Source organism: Neophocaena asiaeorientalis, unplaced genomic scaffold, assembly GCF_003031525.2.
Source record: "Neophocaena asiaeorientalis asiaeorientalis breed wild unplaced genomic scaffold, Neophocaena_asiaeorientalis_V1.1 scaffold311, whole genome shotgun sequence".
Classification (NCBI taxonomy): Eukaryota; Metazoa; Chordata; class Mammalia; order Artiodactyla; family Phocoenidae; genus Neophocaena; species Neophocaena asiaeorientalis.
This window is the reverse complement of record NW_020174266.1, coordinates 750,082-776,170: the sequence shown is the minus strand read 5'-3', so window position 1 is coordinate 776,170 and position 26,089 is coordinate 750,082. Positions and strand designations below refer to the sequence as shown.

The window sequence follows — 26,089 nt, the reverse complement described above, 5'->3', positions numbered from 1 at the left end:
ATATGCTTTATAACCCTACAGTAGAGATGGCTATATTGAAGCAGAAGCCTTTATTTGTAAGGATTGAATTCACTGAAAATATGTTTTATGCCAGTATTCATTTTCCCAACTTGCAATTGCTTTCCTTTGGCCAAAAAGTTGGGAACTTAGTTTATTGCTTGAAAGCTAGAAAAGATTGCCTTAGCTGAATCTCTTCATGAAAATATTCCTTGCTTCAAATGATTACTTGTAATGCACTAGTTGCATCATAGGAAAATGCTATTTTATTGGAACGTATGTTGAAGAGAATAGTTTTTAAAACATTCAATTAGTTGTGCCTTTGAGATAGAATTTAAACAAACCCAAAGCAATAGGATTAAATTCTCATAAAAACCCAACTGTTGCTTAGAAACCAATTCTTTTCCTACTTAAACTACTCCAAGGGTAATCAAGCTCACTTTTGGCTGTATTCCAACCAAGGCTTTTAATTCATAAATCAGACCATGGTACTCCCTTGCCCCAAATTCTCAGTTGCTTTCTAATACATTAGAGTAAAATGCAAGTTCCTGTCCCTGGTCTACCTGGCCAACCTCATTTCATCTCACTTTTCTTCTCATCTGGCTCCTCTAGTTCAGGTTAACTTTCTTCCCCTCCACTCCTTAAACACATCAGGCTCTTCTCTGCCAAGACCTGCTCCTCTCTTCTTCTTTGGACACCCTCTCCCCTGCCACTCTTCAGAAGCAACTCCTCTCAGTCCTTCCAGGGTTTGTTAGATGTCACCTCCAGAGGAATTATTCCTGGCCATTCTACCTAGGTTATCTTCCCAATCCATACTATATTCTATAGTTCATTACTGTTTTGTTTCTACAGCATACTTGCAAATAGTTCTAATTACATAGATATGCGTATATAAACTTGGAGATAAACACTATCCCCCATATTCCCTACTAGACTGCAAGATCTATGAGAGCAGGAACCATATCTGTTTTATTCATTACTGACTACCCAGAACTGATGGCAGTGCCTGGCACATAGAGTAGGTCCTCAGTAAATATTTGCTGCATGAATTCACAGTGTCAAGCCTAATGTCTGGCACATAATAGGCTGTCAATAAACACTTTTTGAGTTTGTATTGTTTCCATAGGATTTAGCAAGTCAATAAATTGCATAAATTAATTCCAAGTGTCAAACTCCTTGCCATAACAGCATGGTCTCTGCAAATTCTGCAGAGACGACAAATGACAATTCAGGACAAATGAACAAGGAGGATGTCTAAAAGCTCAGGCTGACTTTGGAGCATTTTCTACAGGATACAAATGTCATCGAGACAAATTTTAACTCAGTATCAAACTTGATCCCTCTAGTTCATTGCTCTCTCAACTATTTCTTATTTTAGTAGGAGCTTTTTTGGTTTTGTCCGAGGGTTACCAGGTGTTAATAAGCTAAACTTGAGCTTTTTGTTTCACTGGTTTTTGAATAAGCAACTGATAGGTTTTGAGTTTTCCAAGGCTCATGTTTTACGTAGCTGAAATCAGTCACTGAGCATTTTCATAGCCCACTGGACCCAGAGCCAAGAAACCATTGGGTTTTGTAGTTTATAGTCACAATGACAGCATTGCCACAGGGAAATGTTTTGGCAAGATAACACATAGCTGTGATGCAGCAGTTAAGTTCCATTGTTTAGGCTCTGTGAAAATTAATTTGCAAAAATATCCAAGTCAGGTGTCTATTTTAGGTTACATGTAAATTAAAAGATTGTGTGAAAAGGATTCTAGAGATGGTGCCATTCAAACATTTCAGACCAGTTGTTTACTAATTAGAGTAATTCTCACTCAAGTTTACTTTTTCACATTTTTTCTCAACAATAAGTTGTATCAATCAAGCTAGAAAAAGACACCGCGTTAGCTAGTAAACCATAATAACTGATGCTTTAAAAAATATGACAGAAAATTTAAAATTTTGATTTATTGGGACAACCATGGGAATTAAGAAAAAAATGATTCTCTAAATTTGGAAATAGAAGCAGTGCCATAGCATTCTACAAAGTCACTTCTGTTCCCAGGGGTGACATGGGGAGTTTATAAACCTGAAGGATCAAAAATATGGAGCATAGTTACATATTAGAATCGTGGGGATAACAGAGTTCTGCACAAATCCACAGGGAGAGTTTCTTACTCTAAATCTTGAAACCGTAGTTCATTTGTCCAGCCTTACTCTGAAGGTAAAGTCTACTGGCTCACTCCCATGCTCTAATAAGTATGGGAACTCCATGCTTCTGTTTCCACAGCTTTCCTCCTATAGCATTTCCCTAGAACCTAGATTACATGACATTTGTAGACCTATTCTTGGTCCCTTTCGGCACCTAAGGTCCGTGGACTAGACACCTTAATTATTGTCCCAACACATAAAAATGATTCTAAGAGCATTGACTTCTTTCATCTGGACTAGAACCTTGCCTAGTCCAGCTCTTCATGAGCAGTCATCCTCATTAGCTCTCCTTGAGGCTCTGCAGATGAGACAAAAACACATCTTATCTTGCCTGAATTGAAGCCTTGTTTCTACCCAGCTATAGTTGAATGGCTTTTTAAAAATCCTAACTTTATTTGGGATGATTGATATTTAAAGCAGTTTGATTTAAACCTTTGCACTTGAAATTTATTTTAACTGGAGACTAAGCATTAATGTTACTCTTGATTTACCAAAAGAGAAATGGTAGCAAAAGTCTTCCATGGCCATAACAACAATTTAACTCTGAAACGCTGACTCTAATAACCTGCTCATGTATGAAGCCTGCTGGGGTTGAAGGGATTTAGAGCACTGTGAGTCTTGAGACCTGGGTACCAGTCCTTACTCTGTCCTTCCCTGCCTCTCCCTGGGTGTGTGGCCTTAGGTTGAGGACTTTATCTGCCTTTATGGCCTTAATTTTTTTATTCATTTAGATTAGATGACCACTAAGGTGGCTTCTATTTCTGAAAGACTATTAATTTATGGCTGATTTAAAATGAGAAATCCAGTGATGAATAAACTTTGATACCTCTTCAGGAGTGGAGCTAATGAGGATCACAGATTAGCAAGGAAGAGGGTTTCTCAGTTATTCCTCAATTGTCTAAGCAAGTGGTTAGAACCAGACACAGGCCTCGATAGTGAAGTGGGTATGTAAAACCCTGAAACTATTTGTCATAAAGAATGCCATGCCCAATAAAAGCAAATCAGACGTTCACATAACATTTTTGCTGTTTGTGTTTTTATGGGGGTACTTTTGGGGTGTGAAGTTTATTTGTAAAGCATAGAAACATCTGCCTACCCATGTTGCCATATAATAGCAGTCTGACAATCCATTTATAGGATTTGATTATTTTTGTTAATAATTTTCATGGGAGTATATGAAATGCAATATGTATCATCTCTTACTATGTTTATTATGAATCTGCCTTTCAGGGAAGGTCCCCCAGGACATCATACATGGCCTGATTGTCAAAGAGGTTCTTGTCTCACAGGATTTTAAAGATAAAAGGGGCTGTTTTCGTTTCCTATTGTGGCTGTGACAAATAATAACAACTTAGTGACTTAAAACAACACAAATTTATTATCTTAGAGTTCTGGAGGTGAGAAGTCTAAAATGAGTCTCATGGGGTTAAGATCAGTGTCAGCAGGCTGGTGTTCCTTTTGGAGGCTCTAGGGGAAGAATCTGTTGCTTTGCCTTTTCCAGGTTGTAGAGGCCACCTGCATTCTTTAGCTCATGTCCCCTTCCTCCATCTTCAAATCCAGCATCTTCTGTCCTCTCTGACCTCTCTTTCCATCCTTAAATTTTTTCTCTATGTCTGTGATCCTTCTACACCTCTCTCATAAAAAAGACCCTTGTAATTATGTTGGGCCCAGATAATCCAGGATAATCTACTCATCTCAAGATCCTTAATTTAGTAATTTATGTCCAGTACCTTTTACAATGTAAGGTAATACATTCATAGGTTCTGGGGTTAGGATGTGGACATCTTTGGAGGGGGCCATCATTCAGCCTACAACAGAGGCCATAGAGACCAACCAAGGCCCAAGAAATAAATAGCTATCTAAGGGCACACAGCTAATTTGTGGCAGTGCCATGACTGTATCCCTGGCATCCTCACATCTGCCATGTTTATGTGCATCACTGAAAATCACAGGTAAGAACATGCACTGATGGAGGATTTATTTTTATAATAAACTTGAAATGATTGAAGAATAAGTATAAAATTAAGTCAGTGATTTTAAAAGAGCATTTTATAGATGATAGAAGTTTATGTTTTTAAATACATTTTTAATGCAAGAGCTTCCTTAAATATTGTAATTTTGCTAGGTCATGGTACCTTCTAAAGATAAAGTGACTTGCAGAGATAAAATAGCTTAAATAATGATGGGAAATGAAAGTGACAAGGAAACACATGTAAACATTCTTCTATCTACTTCCCCTTCCCCTCCTCCTCCTTCTCTTTCTCTCTCTGTAACCCTAGCCATTGCTGCCATTTTGAAAATCTGTTATAGCTGGAAAGTCAATTCAAACTTTTTAATTAAAGGGGGTGGATCTACCAGAGGCTTATTGCCAAGGGGTTAAACCAAATTAAGTTATTTGCCATATTTCACAATGAAGCCCACCTTATTTTGGTGTTGAAATAGTCTTCTAAGACTCTAAGGAACTTGTTTTTATCACTTCTGCCCAATAATTTCCTATAACAATTAAAAGGGTTATAGAATTTTGAATTTAGATGGGACTAGAAAAACCATCCAGCCCCAAACTCCTCTCTTTCATAGTATCTTTGGCAGGTATTTGCCATACACCTCTCTTGCTTCAGTTTTCTCCATCCATGACATGGGAAGGAATAATGGCTGCTGTAAATTAAAGGTTGTATTAAATTTGAGTTCCTGAGCGGACACGTACATTTGAGAGGGTTGTGACTTTATTGTTAGGCTCATCTTCTGTAGGGATCACTCCCTGTTTCCACTTCCACTGCTGCAGGCTTTGGTGCCCCTCATCTAGAGTTTCATATACACTTGACTTAACCTCATACTGTACCCCACCCCCAGTGTGGTAATTGTTCTTACATGCATCTGCCTTCTTCAAAATTCAACATAACCCAGTGCTGGACATGCAATAGGAGCTCACTGGACTGCTGATAGATGCTGTGGATGGATGATTGAATGATGATCATGCAATCTCAGAGGCATATAAAGGACACATGGATCTAAAGCCTCAATAAAGATACTGAGGGGGCAGGAAAATGTTGAAGATATAGTCGCTGATCTTCACTGATGTAAAATTAGTAGGTTGTCTACCCCACTTCTCTGCTAACTTTTTTAAACAGAAGAAAATAGGACTGGAAATTGTCCAGAAATTTATTTTAATAGATTCTTTAATGTGACACTGAAAATGAGTGGATGATTTCCCTTTGGATATTTGCACTCTGCACTCAATGCCATCTTTTTCTGCTTACCAATGAACACATTCTTCAGCTGATGGTACATTAAGTCAACTTGCCAAGCTCCTGTCTGGCATTGATTGGGGGTCATAAAATAATTCACTCCCTCAGCAGAATAAATACCTTATATATGTTGAATGCTACTTCTTTGAAAACCTTATAAAACTTTCTATCTAGAACAAGGTTGATTCCCATATCATTCCTGCCAAACAGAAAAGCAGAGCATCAACTCAGGAGTTGCTATATATTTAGTGTACCTCAATATGAAAAGATGATGTGGCTGGACTATGCCATCTTCTTATTAAGTCATTAATGTTAGCTATACCCATCAAAGAGGCCACAGAATCAATGGGTCAAAAATAACAAAATCTGATCTTAACACATCATGAAGCTAAGAGTTAGAGAAACTGACCAAGATTCAGACCAGGAAACTACCATAATGACACCCAAGGATCTCTATGTGTGGGAAACATTGGATGGCTCTCTTTGATTTTATGACTTTTGTGCCATAGCTCTTTTTACATTGTTTCTCCAGCCTGATTCTAAAATTTCTTTCTGTTTCTAGTTCCTTCTTTCTGGGGATTGGTGAACTCAGCTTGGAATCTTTGCTCTGTGGGGAAACGGCAGTCACCAGTCAATATAGAGACTAGTCACATGATCTTCGACCCCTTTCTGACACCCCTTCGCATCAACACTGGGGGCAGGAAGGTAAGCAGCTATGTTGCTTCCATCGTGAAGTTGAAGACGGGGAGAGATGCTGATTCTGAAAGCCAGCCTTCCAGTCCTTGATCTATGTGATGAGTTTGTCTTTCTACCCAGGAGTAATATCACAGACCTCAGGCCTATTGCCAGCAAATATAATTATGTGTAAATCGTGCTTTTTCTCTCTATCTAGTCAAACTCTCATGCTTCTAATTACTTCTTTGTATTCCCTGGATGTTGCCTGAAGTCCTATCCCTTGGTAGCTCATGAAAGAAAGTCAGAAAACAGCATTGCCTCCCCTGCATATCATGCTGGGAAAATTCTTCCTCTCAGAAACCTCTTTACTGGGGCTTCTTTTAACCTCAACAAAGTGAAAAAAAATTTAACAGAAGTAAACTCAGACATTTATCATTCTGGAAGGAAAAACAAACAAAAATCACATTAGATGATTTATAAGAAAATAATTAATTTTACTATGGCTTGCTGGCTAAGAAGCATAGCTCCTGCACAGAAATGCTGAACTATGCTTCCCGATTCTCACATCAACATCCCTTCTTCCCTTTCCTTCCCTCATGATGAGCTCCTCCTTAATTTGTGGAAGAGCATAATGTCCATGGGGTTTCCTCATCACTGGAATCTAGCATTTTTGTTTTTTTTTTGTTTTTTCTGGTTTATCTATATTTACCTACCCTTACTGTTGAGTAGATTGTTGAAGGTGGAAAAAACACACACAGAAGATTGTGTTTGAACCTGATATAGCTGTTGTGAACTCAAGAGGAATGGAAAATCATTTGTGTGCAAGAAAGTGGGGTTAAAATTTGGATAAATTTCACTACTGCTGGTGGCTGATTCTCCAGGGGTTAGGCTCCTTGGGCTCTGCTTTCTACTCCCTTTATGCAGTCTGTTCACCTTAATTACCACAAGTTTGTAAGTAATCTTTTTGCCTTCATATATACTGTATTTTTTTCTTATCACATAATTTTCACACACACACTGAAAAATTGAATGACCTATCAAAATTTTGTTAGTGACTTTGACTTAGGTCACAAGGCAAGTTTTAAAGGATCTTGCATGTGATTGAGACTATTTAGCTAAGTAGTGTTTGTGTGCTGTTTTAAATATGACTTAGGAAGCACTTTTGTAAAAAGGCCCTATATACGTTCATGACATTTATTGTTCTGATCATATAGAAAACTCACCTACCTTAATTATTGTTCCAATTGCAGTTTTATTTTACAAACCCTAAAAGGAACTTGACTTGGCTTCTACATATACCTCTCTTTAAAAAGTTGAATCATTCAAATCAAGTCATGAGCATGTATAGGTTCACTGACCAGTATATAAAAAGGGCAAATTGCAATTTTGAGTATGCAATCACTCTTTCTTTGAAGAGTGTGATGGAGGACATAACTGTATTCTAAGCAAACTGAGAAATGAAAAAAAGTAAACACACGCAAAGCAGAAGGAAGGGTGGTACCTGAATTCCAGAAATTACCTGAAAGATGGCCAGCAAGGCTGAAGCACAAAGACCTATGAGGGGTTGATGAGGAGATAAGGATGGAAGAAGAAGGCAGAGGCGAGATCCTGAGGCCATGTTAAAGAACTGGATTTTTTCGTAAGAGTATGACAAGGATTTAAAACATTATTAGGTAAAAAGTACATAGGAAGTGGGATGGAAAAGGTAGCAAGCTAACACAAACAGTGAGTATACAAGTTTCATTTTCCATCATACCATCTTAGAGGAAAATCTTGATGTGAAAGAAATATAAAAAAACTAATTCAGGAAAGCTTCTCTCTAAAATGTATTGGGAAAGAAGAGAATGAGAGATAGCTGGAGTTAAAAATCATTCATAAGTTATGTTATCTTTTGGTGTTTTTTTGTTATGTGTTTTAAAAATATTTTTTCAATTTAGTAAGTATACCTGATCCAAATCAATTTTCAAATGCTTTGGAGTTTGGAATTTTGGAAACATTTACTTTTGATGGTGTAAATATTTATATCTGGCATGCTTTGTGTTGTCAGCTGTTTGAAGAGCTGAGAACCGTTTGATTATTTCCTTTGCATTTGTGAAAGGTGGAAAATATAAAATATAGATGCTAGTTGGATAAACTAACTGGTAATGTAATGCCTAAACTTGATAGACAATAGCTAAATCATGTTTGCAGACTATTAAAAGATGGTGTTTAATGAATTGGAGATTTATTTTAAAAGTAAGGATTCAAATCACTGGCTCTGAATTTAGTTTTTCCTTGAAGAAATGTGTATCCAACTTAAAAGGTTTAAAAACCTCTCTAAAAGATTGAGAGGTTTTGTAGAATTGGGGCAAGCTGCCACATTTTGAAGTCTGAGATCAACTGGGTATCAACATGTTAAATGCATCCCAGTCATTATGTGTTTTATGTCACATTTGTATCCATGAGCATTCTTCCTGCTCATTGTTAAATGTACCTTATTTACAAACCCACAAAGCAGCTCTGCTGCAGTACCTCACTGTGTTACTGTGTTTGTTTGAACATATTTGACTTGGCATAGATCTCAGATGATGAATTACAGGTTTTGTTTGTTTGTTTGTTTTAGCATGAGGTAGAGTTGAAATTCAATGTGAACACAAGAATACAAAGGGTAATAATAGATGAGAATCAAAACATATTATGTCTTGGATATTTATTTTGCAACAAATGTGGTTTCTTTTACCTTTTAAGATGTTTATTTACAATGATAATTTTTAAGCAATGTTTGTTTTTTCTTGAAGAAGAGTACTTTTTATCCAGTTATTCATATCTGACACATAGGACAAAATCCAAAATAAGTGTACTTTCAAACAACACTCACATATTGTTGCATTGCATATGGATATAAAAATCCTACTTTGGGAGAAATGTGTCCAAGACAGAGGAGTAAGAAGACCCTGAGCTTACTTCTTGCCATGGGCACACCAAAATTACAATCATTTACAGAGCAACTATCTACAAGAACAACCTCAAGACTAGCTGAAAAATTTTCCACAACTAAACCTATGAAGAAGGAACTGCGTTAAGTTGGGTAGGAGGGGTGGAGACATAATATAGTCAAGACCCACACCTCTGTGTAGGTAACCTATAAACAGGAGGACAATAATAAATGCAGAGGTTCTCCCCAAGGAGGAAGGGGGACCAAGCCCCACATTAGGCTCCCTAGCTAAGGGGTCCTGCAGCAAGAAGATGAGCCCCCAAAATGTCTGGCTTTGATGGTCAGCAAGGCTGACATATTGGGAGAGTTGGAAGGCTTTAGGAAACAGAGACTCTGCTCTTAAAGGGTGCACACAAAATCTCACATGCTAAAGGACCCAGGGCAGAATCAGTAATTTGAAAGTATCCCAGATCAGACCCATCTGCAGATTTTGGAGAGCTTCTCAGAGAGGCAGAAGGAAATTGGGACCCACCTTGGAGACACAGACACTGGTGGCAGTGCCTGGGAACTTGTTATACCTCAAGGACACTGGTGCTGGCAAGCACCATTTTAGAGTCTTCTTTCTATCCTATTAGTGCCTGGGACTTACACACCAACCAGTGGACCAGCACCAATCCCGGACCATCCCAGACCCCACAGCCAGCTGCCTCAGGACCTGGCTTAGACCACCAGAAGGACAGCACCAGCCCAGGGACTCCCCCAACTCATGCAACCAGCTGTACTGGGAACTGATCTAACCCACCAGTGAGCCAGCAACCACCATGTGAAGTAGAGCCTGGTGGCCAACCAGGCAGAATGCAGCCCCACCTACCAGCATTCCCACAGTAGTTGGTCCTGCCACAACAGAAAGGCCCATGCGGCCCACATAGTGGGCACTCCTGGAGCATATAGCTCTGGTGACCAGAAGGGAGTCTGCTGGTAGGCTCCATAGGACCTCTCCTACATGAGGCCACTTCTCCAAAGTCAGGAAATATAACCAAATTGCCTAACACTGGATATAAATACAGAGAATAGGCAAAATGAGGAGACGGAGAAATATGTACCAAAGAAGGAACAAAATAAAACCTCAGGAAAAAAAATTTAACAAAATGGTGATAAGCAATCTGCCCAATAAAGAGTTCAAGGTAATAATCATCAAGATGCTCAGTGAACTCAGGAGAAGAATGGATGAACACAGTGAGAAGTGTAACAGAATTAGAAAATATAAAGTACCAAACAGAGCTGAACAATCAGTAATTTAAATTTTAAAATACAGTAGAAGGAATCATGGTCGATTAAATGATACAGAGGAATGGATCAGCAAACTGGAAAAGTGCAGTAGGAATCACCCTAACAGAAGAGAAAAGAGAAAAAAAATAATTTTATAAAATGAAGATAGTTTGAGACCTCTGAGACAGCATCAAGCACACTAATATTTACATTGTAGGGGTCCCATAGGAGAATAGAGAAAGAAACGGTGAGATAAATTATTTGAAGACATAATAATTGAAAACTTCCCTAACCTGGGAAAGGAAACTGACATCCAGGTCTAAGAAGCACAGAGAGTCCCAAAGAAGATAAAGCCAAAGAGGGCCACACTAAGACATTGTAATTAAAATAGCAAGAATTAAAGATAAAGAGAGAATATTAAAAGCAACAAGATAAAAGCAACCAATTACATACAAGGGACCTCCCATAAGTCTATCAGCTGACTTTTCAGCAGAAACTTTGCAGGCCAGGAGGGAGTGGCACAATATATTCAAAGTGATGAAAGGAAAAAAATCTACAACCAAGAATACTCCACCCAGCAAGGCTATCATTCAGATTTTAAGGAGGCATAAAGAGTTTTAGAAACAAGAAAACTGAAAGAGTTCAGCATGACTAACTGGATTTATAAGAAATGTTAAAGGGACTTATCTAAGCAGAAAAGAAAAGGTCACAATTAAAAATCTGAAAATTGCAAAAGGAAAAATCTCATTGGTAAAAGCAAATATACTGTAAAGGTAATAGATCAACCACTTATAAAGCTAGAAGGAAGGTTAAAAGGCAAAAGTAAAATTATCTATATCCACAATAAATAGTTAAGGAATACACAAACCAGAAAGATATAAACTAGGAGATAAAAAAATTAAACTTGGAGGGGGAGGAGTAAAAATGCAAGGTTATTAAAATATACTTGAACATAAAATAATCATGTATTGCTATATATTTGGTTGGCCAAAAAATTCATTCGGGTTTTTCCATAAATTGATAGCAGATACACACAAAAAGGAAAGGAATCCAAATATAGCACTAAAGATAGTCATCAAATCACAAGGGAAGAGATCAAAAGAAGAAAGGAACAAAAAAGAACTACAAAAGAAAACCCCAGAACAATTAACAAAATGGTGATAAGTGCATACTTAACAATAATTACTTTAAAGGTAAATGCACTAAATGTTCCAATTAGAAGACATATAGTGGGTAAATGGATAAAAAAGAAGGCCCATATATATGCTGCCTACAAGAGACCTACCTCAGATTTAAAGACACACACAGACCGAAAATTAGGAATTGAAAAAGATATTCCATGCAAATGGAAATGAAAAGAAAGCAGGGACGGAGACACTTAGACAGAATAGAGTTTATAGCAGAGACTGTAACAAGAAACAAAGAAGGACATTATATAATGATCAAGAGATAAATCAATGAAGGAAATATAACAGTTTTAAATATATATGCTCCTAACATAGATAAGAGCACCTCAATACATAAAACAAATATAAACAGACATAAATGGAGAAATTGACAGTAACTCAATAATAGTAGGGGACTATAACACCCTGCTTACATCAATGGACAGATCATCCAGATGGAAAATCAGTAACACTGGCCTTAAACAACACATTACACAAAATAGTATTAAAAGATAGATACAGAAAATTTCATCTAAAAGTAGCATAATACACATTCTCTTCAAATGCATATGGAACATTATCCAGGATAGATCACATGCTAGGCCACAAAACAAATCTCAAAAAATTAAAGTTTGAAATCATGTCAAGCATCATTTCTGACCAAAAGAGTTTGAGACTACAGATCAACTAAAATGGAAAAAACTGCAAAAACCACAAACATGAGGAATTTAAACAATGTGGTACTAAACAACTGATGGGTTACTGAAGAAATCAGAGGAAATTAAAAAAAAAATACCTGAAGACACATGAAAATGGAAACACATAGTCCAAAATCTATGAGATGAAACAAAAGCAGGTCTAAGAGGGAAGTTTGTAGTGATACAGGCCTACCTCAAGAAAAATTTTAAATTAACAATCCACCTGTACACTAAAGGAACTAGAATAAAAATAAAAACCCCAAAGTTAGTAGAAGGAAAGAAATAATAACGATCAGAGCAGAAATAAATTTATAAGAAACAAACAAACAAATAAAAAAGATCAACGAAATTAAGAACTGGTTCTTTGAAAAGATAAGCAAACCTGATAAATGTTAGCAAGACTCATCAAGAAAGCAAGAGAGAAGAGCCAAATCAATAAAATCAGAAGGGAAAGGGGAGAAGTTACAACTGACACCACAGAGATACAAAGACTCATAAGAAAACATTATGAACAATTATATGCCAATAAAATAGACAACCTAGGAAAAAATGAATAAATTCCTAGAAATGTACAATCTCCCAGACAAATTAGGAAGAAATAGAAAATATGAACAGACTGAATACCAGTAATAAAATTTAATCAGTAATCAAACAACTTTCAACAAAAAGGTCTAGGACCAGATGGCTTCACAGGTGAATTCTCTCAAATATTTAAAGAAGAGTTAACAACTATCTTTTTCAAACTATTAGAAAATAACTGAAGAGAAAGGAAGGCCTTTGAAATCACTCTATGAGGCCAATATCACCCTGATACAAAAAGCAGACAAAGACACCACAAAAAAGAAAATTAGAATCAAATATCACTGCTGAAAATTGATGGAAAATCTGTCAAAAAATATTAGCAAACCAATTCAACAGTATATTGAAAGGATCATACACCATGATCAAGTGGGCTCTATCCCAGGGATGCAAGAATGCTTTCAATATCTGTAAATCAATCAACATGATACACTACACTAACAAAATGAAGAATAAAAAGTCATATCATCATCTTAATCGATGCAAGAAAAGATTTTGACAAAATTCAACAACAATTTATGACAAAAACTCTCAACAAAGTGAATATAGATGGAATATACTTCAACATAATAAGGGCCATATATGACAAGACCACAGGTAACATCACAGTGAATGGTGTAAACCTGAAAGCATTTCCTGTAAGATTAAGAAATAGACAAGGATGTCCTCTCTCACCGCAGTATTGGAAGTTCTAGCCATAACAATAAGACAAGAAAAATAAATAAGGAATCCAAATTGGAAAGGAAGAAGTAAAACTGTCACTCTTTGCAGATGACATGATAGTATACAGAGGCAATCCTAAAGACACCAACAAAGAATATGAAAACTACTAAATGAATTCAGTAAAGATCTAGGTTATAAGATCAATGTACTAAAATTTGTCACATTTCTATACACTAACAACAAAGTATCAGAAAGGGAAATTAAGAAAACAACCCCATTTACAATTGCATGAAAAAATAAAATGCCTAAGAATAAATCTAACCAAGAAGGTAAAAGACCTGTACTTGGAACACTGTAAGACATTAATTGAAGATGACACAAACAAATGGAAAAATATATTCAAGGACTGGAAGAATTAATATTGTTATAAGGACTATTTTACCTAAGGCATCTACAGATTCAATGCAATCTTTATCAAAATACTAATGGCATTTTTTTCACAGAACCAGAACAAATAATTTATTCTAAAATTTGTATGGAAACACAAAGGACCTCAAATAACCAAAACCATCTTGAGAAAGAAGAACAAAGCAGGAGGTTTCACACTCCCTGATTTCCACCCATTCCACAAAGCTATGGTATTTAGAACATTATGGTACTGGCACAAAAACAGACACATTAATCAATGGGACAGAATAGATAGCCCAGAAATAAACCCATGCACCTAGGGTCAATTGATCTATGGCAAACGAGACAAGAATACACTATGGAGTAAAGACAGCCTCTTCAATAAATGACATTGGGAAAACTGGACAGCTCCATACAAAAGAATCAACGTAAACTACTATCTCTCACCAAATACAAAATAAACTCAAAATGGATAAAGACCTAAGTGTAAGATCAGAAAGCATAAAACTCCTAGAAGAGTTTGTAGGCAATATACTCTTTGACATTAGCCTTAGCAATATATATATACTTTGGATATATCTTCTTAGGCAAGAGAAACAAAAGCAAAAATAAACAAATGGGGCTATGTGAAACTAAAAATATTTTGCATAGAGAAGAAAACTATTAACAAAATGAAAAGGCCACCTACTGAATGGGAGAAGATATTTGCATATGATATATCTGATAAGGGTTAATATTCACAGTATACAAAGCACTTATAGAACTCAACATCAAAAAAAACAACAATCCAATTTAAAAAAAAAATTGTCAGAGGACCTGAATAGATATTTTTCCCAAGAAGACATACAGGTGGCCAATGGACACATGAAAAGATACTCAACGTCACTAATCATCAGGGAAAAACAAATTAAAACCACAATTCCACTTCTGGGTATTTTTCTAAAGAAAACAAAAAATACTAATTTGAAAAGATATATGCACCTTTATGTTTATTGCAGCATTATTTACAATAATCATGATATTGAAGCAACCTAAACCTTCATCTATAGATATACAGATAAAGAAGATAAAGTATATATGTACAATGGAAAACCATAAAAAAGAATGAACCTTGCCATTTGCAAAAACATTGATGCACCTAGAGGGTATTATGCTAAGTAAGTCAAACAGAGAAAGACATATACCATATGATTTCACTTATATGTGGAATCTAAAAACAAAAGAAATGAACAAACAAACCAAAATAAATAAATAAATAAATAAATAAAAACTAGAAAAACCAGAGCAGACATATAGATACAGAGAACAAATTGCTGGTTACCAGAGAACAAACTGGTGGAGGGATGAGTGAAATAGGTGAGGGAGATTCAAGGTACAAAATTCCATTACAAAATAAATGAATCATAGAATGAAATGTATAGCATGGGAAATATATTCAATTATATTTTAATACCTTTGTATGGTGACTGATGGTAACTAGACATATCAAGGTGATTTTTTTTTAATGTATTGAAACATCAAATCAATATGTTGTACATCTGAAACTAACATAATGTAAGTCTATTATACCTCAATTCAAAAAAAAAAGTATGTAGACACTGGGAGGATATGCATCAAAATGCTAATGATGTTTGTCTCTGAGGGGCATGGGGATTATAAGTGATAATTTGTTTTTGCCGTTTGCTTCTATGTACACTTGTTGTCTTCAATGAAAATGTATTGTTTGTAAAATTAGAAAGAAAACAATAAATGTTATTAAAAATTTTTAAAGCAAACATAAAGAAGTTAAATGGGAGTTACTGAATTAAATAGCTATTTAACCATAATTGTGGAATATGGAAGCAGTGAAATCATTAACTGTCAAATCAGTCATATTGGCACTGTTTTTTCCCAAACTAATTTTTATTTTGTATTGGGACATAGTTGATTTAAAAAGTTGTGTTAATTTCAGATGTACAGCAAAGTGATTAAGTTATACATATACATATACCCATTCTTTCTCAGATTCTTTTCCTATATAGGTTATTAGAGATTATTGAGTAGAGTTCACTGTGCTTCACAGTAGGTCCCTGTTGGTTATCTATTTTATAATATAGTAGTGTGTATATGTTAATCCCAAGTTCCTAATTTATTTCTCCCCACACATTTCCACTTTGGTAACCAAAAGTTTGTATTTGAAGTCTGTTAGTTTGGTTCTGTTTTGTAAATAAGTTCATTTTTACCATTTACTTTTTAGATTCCACATATAAGTGATATGATATTTGTCTTTCTCTGTCTGACTTCACTTAATATAATAATCTCTAGTTCCATCCATGTTGCTGCATATGGCATTATTTTGTTCCTTTTTATGGCTGAGCAATATTCCATTGTATATATTTATACAACATCTTCTTTATCCAGTTATCTGTCAATGGACATTTAAGTTGCTTCCATACCTTGGCTATTGTAAATAGTGCTGCAATGAACATTAGGGTGCATGTATATTTTCAAATCATGGTTTTCTCTGGATTGATGGCCAGGAGTGGAAATGCTGAAGAATATGGTAGCTCTGTTCTTAGTCTCCTATGGAACTTCCATGCTGTTCTCCATAGTGAGTGTACCAATTTACATTCCCATCAAAAGTATAGGAGGGTTCCCTTTTCTTCACACCCTCTCCAGCATTTATTATTTATAGATGTTTTCATAATGGCCGTTCTGCCCAGTGTGAGGTGATACCTCATTTTAGTTTTGATTTGCATTTCTCTAAGAATTAGTGATGTTGAGCATCCTTTCATGTGCTTCTTGGCTATCTGAATGTCTTCTTTGGAGAAACGTTTATTTAGATCTTCTGCCCATTTTTGGATTGGGTTGTTTGTTTTTTTTATATTGAGCTGCATGAGCTGCTTGTATATTTTGAAGATTAATCTCTTGTTGGTCTCTATGTTTGTAAATATCTTCTCCCATTCTGTGGGTTGTCTTTTTGTTTTGTTTATGGTTTCCTTTCCTGTGCAAAATCTTTTAAGTTTAATTAGATCCACTTTGTTTATTTTAAAAATTTTCATTACTCTTAAAGTTTGATCCCAAAAGAAATTGCTGCCATTTATGTCAAAGAAGGTTCTGCCTGTTTTTTTCCCTAAGAGCTTTATAGAACACCATCTAACATTTAGGTCTTTAATCCATTTTGAGTTTATTTTCGTGTATGGTGTTAGAGGATGTTCAAACTTCATTCTTTTACGTGTAGCCATCTAGTTTTACCAGCACCACTTATTCAAGAGACTGTCTTTTCTACATTGTATATTCTTGCCTCCTTTGTCATAGATTAGGTGACCATGAGTGCATGACTTTATCTCTGGACTTTCTGTCCTGTTCCATTGAGGTATGTGTCATTTTTTGTGCCAGTACCAAAATGTATTTTTTGTCTGCACCACAAGACATGAACCAAACTGTTTTGATTACTATAGTTTTATAGTATAGTCTGAAGTTAGGGAGCCTGATTCCTCCAGCTCCATTTTTCTTTCTCAGTATGTTTTGGCTATTCAAAGTCTTCTGTGTTTCCATACAAATTTAAAGATTTTTGTCTAGTTCTGTGAAAAATGCCATCGTTAATTTGATAGAGATTGCATTGAATCCATAGATTTCTTCACGTAGTATAATCATTTTGGCAATATTGATTCTTCCAATCCAAGCACATAGTATATTTCTCCATCTGTTTGTGTCTTCTTTGATATTTTTTATCAGCATCTTAAAGTTTTCTGAGTACAGGTCTTTTGATTCCTTATGTAGGTTTATTCCTAGGTATTTTATTCTTTTTGATATGATAGTAAATGGGATTGTTTCCCTAATTTCTCTTTCTGATCTTTCATTGTTAGTGTATAGGAATGCAAGAGATTTCTGTGTATTAAGTTTGTATCCTGCAAATTTACTAAATTCATTGATGAGCTCCAGTAGTTTTCTGGTAGCATCTTTAGGATTTTCTATGTATAGTATCATTTCATCTGCAAACAATGACAGTTTTACTTCTTCTTTTCCAGTTTGGATTCCTTTTATTTCTTTCTCTTCTCTGATTTTCATGCCTAGGACTTTCAATACTTTCTTGAATAAAAGTGGCAAAAATGGACATCCTTGTTTGCTCCTGATCTTAGAGGAAATGCTTTCAGCTTTTCAGCATTAAGTATGATGTTAGCTGTAGGTTTGTCATATATAACATTTATTATGTTGAGGTAGCTTCCCTCTATGACCACTTTCTGGAGAGTGTTTTTTTTTTTTTTAATCATAAATGGGTATTGAATTTTGTCAAAAGCTTTTCCCCATCTATTGAGCTGATCATGTTTTTTATTCTTCAATTTTTTGATGAGGTGTATCACACTAATTGATTAGAGGATATTGAAAAAATCTTGCATCCCTGGGATAAATCTCACTTGATCTTGGTGTATGATCCTGTTAATGTATTGTTGAATTCGTATTGCTAGTATTTTGTTGAGAATTTTGGTGTCTATGTTCATCAGTTATATTGGCCTGTAATTTTCTTTCCTGTGGGTATCTTTGTCAGATTTTGGTATCAGGGTGATGGTGGCTTCATAGAATGGTTTTGAGGGTATTTAATCCTCTGCAATTTTTTGGAAGAGTTTTAGAAGGATAGGTATTAACTCTTCTCTAAATGGTTGGTAGAATTTTCCTGTGAAGCCATCTGGTTCTGGACTTTTGTTTGTTAGAAAATTTTTAATCACAGTTTCAATTTCAGTACTTGTGATTGGTCTGTTCATATTTTCTATTTCTTCCTGATTCAGCCTTGGAAGGTTGTGCCTTTCTAAGAATTTGTGCATTTCTTCTTTGTTGTCCATTTTATTGGCATATAGTTGCTGGTAGTAGTCTCTTATGATCCTTTGTATTTCTGTGGTATCAGTTGTAACTTCTCCTTTTTCATTTCTAATTTTATTGATTTGAGTCCTTCCCCCTCCCCTTTTTTTTTTATGAGTCTGGCTAAAGGTTTATCAACTTTGTTTATCTTCTCAAAGAACCAGCTTTTAGTTTCCTTGATCTTTGCTATTGTTTTCCTCATCTCTATTTCATTTGTTTCTGCTCTGATCTTTATGATTTCTTTCCTTCTAACTTTGGGTTTGTTTGTTCTTCTTTCTCTAGTTGCTTTAGGTGTGCGCTTAGGTTGTCTACTTGAGATTTTTCTTGTTTCCTGAGATAAGTTTGTATTGCTATAAACTTCCCTCTTAGAATTGATTTTGCTGAGTCCCATAGGTTTTGAATCTTCATGTATTTATTTTTAGTTTTTTCCAGGTGTTTTAAAATTTCCTCTTAGATTTCTTCAGTGATCCATTGGTCATTTAGTAACATATTGTTTCTTCTCCACATGTTTGTGTTTTTTACAGTTTTTTTTTTTTTTCTTATAGTTGATTTCTAGTCTCCTAGTGATGTGGTTGAAATAGATGCTTGATATTATTTCAATTTTCCTAAATTTATCAAAGTTTGCTTAGTGGCCCAGCATGTGATCTGTTCTAAAGAATGTTCCATGTGCACTTGAAAAGAATGTGTATTCTGGGACTTCTCTGGTGGTCCAGTGGCTAAGACACTGTGCTCCCAATGCAGGCAGCCCAGGTTCAATCACTGGTCAGGGAAGTGGATCCCACATGCCACAACTAAGAGTTCACTTGCTACAGTTAAGTGCTCACATGCTGCAACTAAAAATCCAGCGTATCACAATTAAGATGCTATGTGCTGCAACTAAGACCTGGTGCAGCCAAATAAATATATAAATAAATAAAGATTTAAAAAGAATGTGTATTCTGTTGCTTTTGGTTGGAATGCTCTATACATTATCAATTAAGTCCATCTGGTTTACTGTGCCATTTAAGGCCTGTGTTTCCTTATTGATTTTTTGTCTGGATGATCTTTCCATTGATGTAAGTGGAGGTTAAAGTTCCCCACTATTATTGTGTTATTGCCAATTTCTCCTTCTATGGCTATTAGCATATGCCTTATATATTGAGATGCTTCTATGTTGTGTACATATATATTTATGATTGTTATATCTTCTTCTTGGATTGATCCCTTGATCATTATGTAGTTTCCATCTTTGTCTCTTGTAACAGACTGTATCTTAAAGTCAATTTTGTCTGATATGAGTATTGCTACTTCAGCTTTCTTTTGATTTCCATTTGCCTGAAATACCTATTTCCATCACTTCACTTTCAGTGTGTATGTATCCCTAGATCTGAAGTGGGTCTCTTGTAGACAGCATATATACAGGTCTTGTTTTTGTATCCATTCAGCCAGTTCTATGTCTTTTGGTTAGAGCAATTAATTCATTTACATTTAACATAATTATTGATATGTATGTTCTTATTGCCATTTTGTTAATTGTTTTGTAGGTCTTTTTTTTTTTTTTTCCTTTCACCCTTTTTTTTTTTTTTTCCTTTCACCCTTTTTTTTTTTTTTTCCTTTCACCCTTTTTTTTTTTTTTTCCTTTCACCCTTTTTTTTTTTTTTTCCTTTCACCCTTTTTTTTTTTTTTTCCTTTCACCCTTTTTTTTTTTTTTTCCTTTCACCCTTTTTTTTTTTTTTTCCTTTCACCCTTTTTTTTTTTTTTTCCTTTCACCCTTTTTTTTTTTTTTTCCTTTCACCCTTTTTTTTTTTTTTTCCTTTCACCCTTTTTTTTTTTTTTTCCTTTCACCCTTTTTTTTTTTTTTTCCTTTCACCCTTTTTTTTTTTTTTTCCTTTCACCCTTTTTTTTTTTTTTTCCTTTCACCCTTTTTTTTTTTTTTTCCTTTCACCCTTTTTTTTTTTTTTTCCTTTCACCCTTTTTTTTTTTTTTTCCTTTCACCCTTTTTTTTTTTTTTTCCTTTCACCCTTTTTTTTTTTTTTTCCTTTCACCCTTTTTTTTTTTTTTTTTTTTTTATCTTTTCCCTTTGTTCTCTTCTCTTGTGATTTGGTGACTATCTTTAGTGTTGTGTTTGGATTTCTTCTGTGTGTGTGTGTATCTATTGCAGATTTTTGATTTGTAGTTCCCATGACACTTTGATATAGCAATCTATATCTATATCTATCTATCTATCTATCTATCTATCTATCTATCTATCTATCTATATATATAGTTTTAAGTTGCTGGTCTCTTAATTTCAAATGCATTTCCAATATCCTGCATTTGTACTCTCCTCTTCTCATGATTGCTGGTTTTGATACCATATTTGTATGTGGATGATTTCGTACCCTTACTGTATATTTGCCTTTACTGGTGAGCTTTCCCATTCATAATTTTTGTTTGTTTGTTTCTAGTTGTGACCTTTCCTTTTTCACCTAGAGAAGCTCCTTTAGCCTTTGTTGTAAAGCTGTTTTGGTGGTGCTGAATTCTCTTAGCTTTTGCTTGTCTGTAAAGCTTTTGATTTCTCCATCAAATCTGAATGAAAGCCTTGCTGAGTAGAGTATTCTTTGTGGTAGGTTTTTTCCCTTTCATCACTTTAAACATATTGTTCCCCTCCCTTCTGGCCTGCAGAGTTTCTGCTGAAAAATCAGCTGTTAACCATATGGGGATTCCCTTGTGTGTTACTTGCTGATTTTCCCTTGTTGCTTTTAATATTTTCTCTTTGTCTTTAGTTTTTGTCAGTTTGATTAATATGTGTCTTGGCATATTCCTCCTTGGGTTTATCCTGTAAAGGACTTTCTGCACTTCCTGAACTTGAGTGAGTGTTTCCTTTCTCATGTTAGGGAAGTTTATGGCTATTATCTCTTCAAATATTTTCTCTGGCTCTTTCTCTCTGTATTCTCCTTCTGGGCCCCCTATAATGCACATGTTGATGCATTTAATGTTGTCCCAGAGGTCTCTTAAATTGTCCTCCTTTCTTTTCATTATTTTTCTTTATTCTGTTCCTCAGCAGTGATTTCCACCAATATGTCTTTCAGCTCACTTATTCATTCTTCTGCATGTTTTAGTCTGCTATGGATTCTTTCTAGTGTATTTTTCATTTCAGTTATTGTGTTTTTCATCTGTTTGTTTGTTCTTTAAATTTTCTAGCTCTTTGTTAAATACTTCTTGTATCTTCTCAGTCTGGCCTCCTTTCTTTTTCCAAGATCTTAGATCATCTTTACTATCATTACTCTGAATTATTTTCCAGGCAGATTGCCTATCTTTACTTCACTTAGCTGTTATTCTGGGGTTTTATCTTGTTCCTTTATGTGGAACATATTTCTCTGCCATCTTATTTTGTCTGACTTTCTGTGTTTGTGGTCTCTGTTTCTCAGGCTGCCTGTTTGTAGTCCTTCCTGCTTCTGGTGTCTGACCCCAGGTGGGAGAGGTTGGAGTGTAGCTGGGTCTAACTCCAAGTTATCCACCAAGGATAACTCTGGTGGGCAGGGCTGTGTCAAGGGATGTGTTTAGAGACATCTGGTCACTCAGGAGGACTTCAGGAAATCTTTCTCCTGATGTATGTGCCTGGCTTTTCTCCCTGTTGGTCGTTTGGCCTGAGATGTCTCACCACTGGAACTTGCAGGCTGTTTTCTGGGGCTAGGTCTTGGTGCCAAAATGGCAAACTCTGATAGAGCTCACACTGATGAATATTTCCTAGGGCATCTACCACCAGTGTCTTCCCTCACAGTGAGCCACATCCACCTCCCACACACACACACACCCCGCCCCGGGAGAACCACCAAGACCCACACATATTTCTGGCCCAGGCTCCTATGGAGCGCTGCTTTGCCCTAGGTCCCAGTGTGTGTGAAAACTTGTGTGTGCCCTCCAAGAGTGGAATCTCTTTTCCCCCAGTTCTGTGCAGCTCCTGCACTCAAGCCCTGCTTGCCTTCAAAGCCAAATGATCTAGGGCCTCCTCCTCCTGATGTCAGACCCTCAGGATGTGTAGCCTGACATGGGGCTCAGAACTCTCACTCCTGTGGGAGAACCTCTATGATATAATTATTTTCCAGTTCATGATTATGTCGCAAAAACTCCCCTCTTACCGTCTCACTGTGGCTTACCTTCTCACTGTGGCTTCTTTGTCTTTGGATGTAGCATATCTTTTTTGGTGTGTTCCAGTCTTTTTTGTTGATTGTTGTTCAGCAGTTAGTTTTAATTTTGGTGTTTTCATGAGAGGATATGAGATCACCTCTTCTACTCCACCATATTGTCTCTACTTCTCCTTGAAGTCTTCTTCATAAAAGGACAACTCCTGGCAAAAAAGACTGTTCATCTTGTTTGAAACAGCAGCCTAATTAACAATGATGCCGGCAAGAATCCAGAAGGAAGAGGGTGGAAGAGGCAATGGGATAGCATTAATTTTTAATAGGGTTAAGAACTTTAATTTTTTGAACCAGGCTTTATGCGGATGGTAGAATATAAACTAGCATGGAAAATTAGGTAGAATGAAATATTATCTGTAGGAGGGTCTTTTAAATATTCTGGCTCCATATGAGGAAGATTGAAAAAAATGTAAAGATAGATCCATTTTGTCATCTAGATATGTTGGTGTGGTGCTTATTTTTATTGGATAACTGATAGTAAACTTTCATAGATAAGTATATGTACTCATTTGGAACTCATTAGCTGTCTTTAAATACCATAGGTCTTTTTACACTGAAGCTCTGGTATGGAAATTGTATGTATAACTTTATGTGTATTTGTGGGATAGAGCAGATCTTTAAAAGCTAATGAAGAAGTGAATGCAATTCTTATGCATCTGTATTTTGTAGTTTGATAAATTTCTCAACTTTCCATTTGATAATAACATTTCTCAGAAGGAAGCAATACAAGGTTTCTCTATTTGGATCTAATTCTAACCAACAAGGTAAAACTCTGGGAGAAAGTGGATGTGTTATCTTAGAAAATATGGTAGCCAAGGTTAAAAAAAAAAAAAGCTAAGTACTGTCAAACTTGGATCCTAAGCTCTAACAAAGCATAATTTTGAAATATCATAGCTGAAATAGATATGATCTCATTGCCTCATGGAAGATAACTGTTAAGGATTGGGAAGTTCTTAAAAGTTAAATTATTATAATACAATTACAAAAGATGATATGAAAAAAGGAACTGGCAGGAGTTAAAGATACAGTGGATATGGCTACACAGGGGGCTTTGCAAGAAATATTTTTAAATCACATATAAGAGATGTGAGAGAAAGGGCTTATAGACAAGGAGAAAGACAAAAGGGGAAATAATCTTGAAAAACAGTTTCAGAGAGAATAAGGTCCAACAAGAATTGAGACTTCCAGAATGAGAAGATGTTTTAAAGTTATAGTTAGAGGAAGTTACAGTATTAACATAGAGTAAATTTCCATTTAGGGAACAATAGATATCCATAGATGTTCTGCTTTGGTTTGAATTTTAGGTTTGCCACTGACCACCTAGATACAAAAGGTCTAACCTCTCTAAACTTCAGTTTCCTCATTTTTAAAAGGGAGATCATAATAGTACTCATTTCATAGGGTTGTGATAGAAGTAATTATATGAAATAATGCACTTATTAGTCAGGTTATAATGCAGTTAAGCTAGTGGCTGGCAAAGAAGAAAATGCTCAACAATTGTTAGCTACTGTCATAGTCCATTCTGGCTACTATAACAACCTACCACAGACTGGATAGCTTATAAAGAATGGAAAATTATTTCTCACAGTTTGGGAGGCTGGAAGTCCAAGATGTAGGCAGTAGCATGGTCACATTCTGATGAGGGCTCTCTTCCTGGTTCATAGTTGGTGTCTTTTTGTTGTATACTCATATGACAGAAGGGGCTAAGAAGCTCTGTGGGACCTCTTTTATAAGGGTACTAGTCCCAATCAAGAGGTTCTCTACCCTTCTACCTTTATCATCTTCTCAAAGCCCCATCTTCTAATAACAACAATTTGGGGATTAGGATTTCAACATACGAATTTGGGGGAACACAAACATTCAGACCAGATTAGCTACCATCAGGAATGTTGCTGCTCTTAGTGAAAAAACACTTAACTCCCACTTGAGTTTCTCTGTAAAAAAGATTAATATTCACATTTGAATCAGTAACATATGCTGAGAGGTGAAGTGATTGCAATTCTTTGAATGACAGAATTAGAATTCAGAGCCACCTTGCCAGTATCCCCAACTCAAAAGCTTGAAATTTAATAAGTATAAAGGTAAAGCTTTCCTACCAGGTATATATTTATAAAAAGCTGTACAGATTCAGGCTGAGCTAGATATTTTGTTGTAAAATTTCTGCATGTGAAAAAAGTAAAGGAAGTTAATGTTTTCAGTATGAATAAAGAGCACAGGGAAGATGCCAAGAGAGCAATTCAACCTAATTATACAGTATATAAGGTACTATGCCCATGATAAGTGAGGTCATTGTCCTGCAATAACCATTACTAAGAAGACAATATCTGGGATCAGTCAGATCTTTCAGAACTGATGGTTAGATTAATTAATGGAAGAGACATCGACAAAGTGAAGTAGAAAAGAAGAGGACTAAAGTAGTGATGAGAAGAATCAAATGTTCTATGTTCAATTTTTATCTATCTGAAATAAAAATGTTTTAAAGTGTAATACAGGTGCCTTTTAATTATAACTGTCCTGTGCAGCCTCAGACACAGAGAACTAGCCCAGGTGTTTGGAAGTGACTTAGACTAGACTTCAATTCAAAATAAGAATTCAAGCTGTGTGAAAAATGAAAGACCTTCATATGTTTCATTGAGAATCCCATCACAAAAAGCATTCTGGCAGGCACTGAAGCCACTTGAGACTGTAGAACAAGCTCAAGCATAAAATAAGATTTTTGACTTGACCAGGGAATCCCCTTCCAATCTAGAAACTCTGATTCTATATGAGTAGTGGTTAGATGGGACACAAGGAATATATTTGTTTGAGGCTGACTCCGAAATGAGGAGTTAACTAGGATGTAAACCCTCTAGTTTAAATGAAAACGCCCTTTAAAGCCTTAGCGTTTGTTTGGAAGAAACTTGCATTTTCCTCTTCTCATCCTCTTTCAAAATTATTCCTCAAAGTTTTGAATACACGACTCTTTCTCCTTTAGGATATTTTTCTCTGAGTAACTAGGATGGAGGATTCAGGGTAAAATGAATGTTATAAGAAAGGACTTTGATTAATGATTTAAAAATGAGGCCAGGACTTCCCTGGTGGCGCAGTGGTTGAAAGTCAGCCTGCCGATGCAGGGGACATGGGTTCGTGCCCTGGTGCGGGAGGATCCCACATGCCGCGGAGCGGCTGGGCCCGTGAGCCATGGTCGCTGAGCCTGCGCGTCTGGAGCCTGTGCTCTGCAACGGGAGAGGCCACAGCAGTGAGAGGCCCGCGTACCGCTAAAAAAAAAAAAAAAAAAAAAAAAAAGGAC

The 26,089-nt window shown here is 35.8% G+C and overlaps 1 protein-coding gene across 1 annotated transcript in view; it reads left to right on the top strand.

Annotated features, from left to right (window-relative positions):
• Positions 1 to 26,089, top strand: part of CA10 (carbonic anhydrase 10 (inactive)) — a 563,265-nt gene that overhangs the window by 195,547 nt on the left and 341,629 nt on the right. Inside the window, exon 3 of the mRNA XM_024755257.1 lies at positions 5,995 to 6,137. Within this exon, the coding sequence (XP_024611025.1) occupies positions 5,995 to 6,137 (143 nt within the window). The remainder of the gene's footprint in view (positions 1 to 5,994; positions 6,138 to 26,089) is intronic.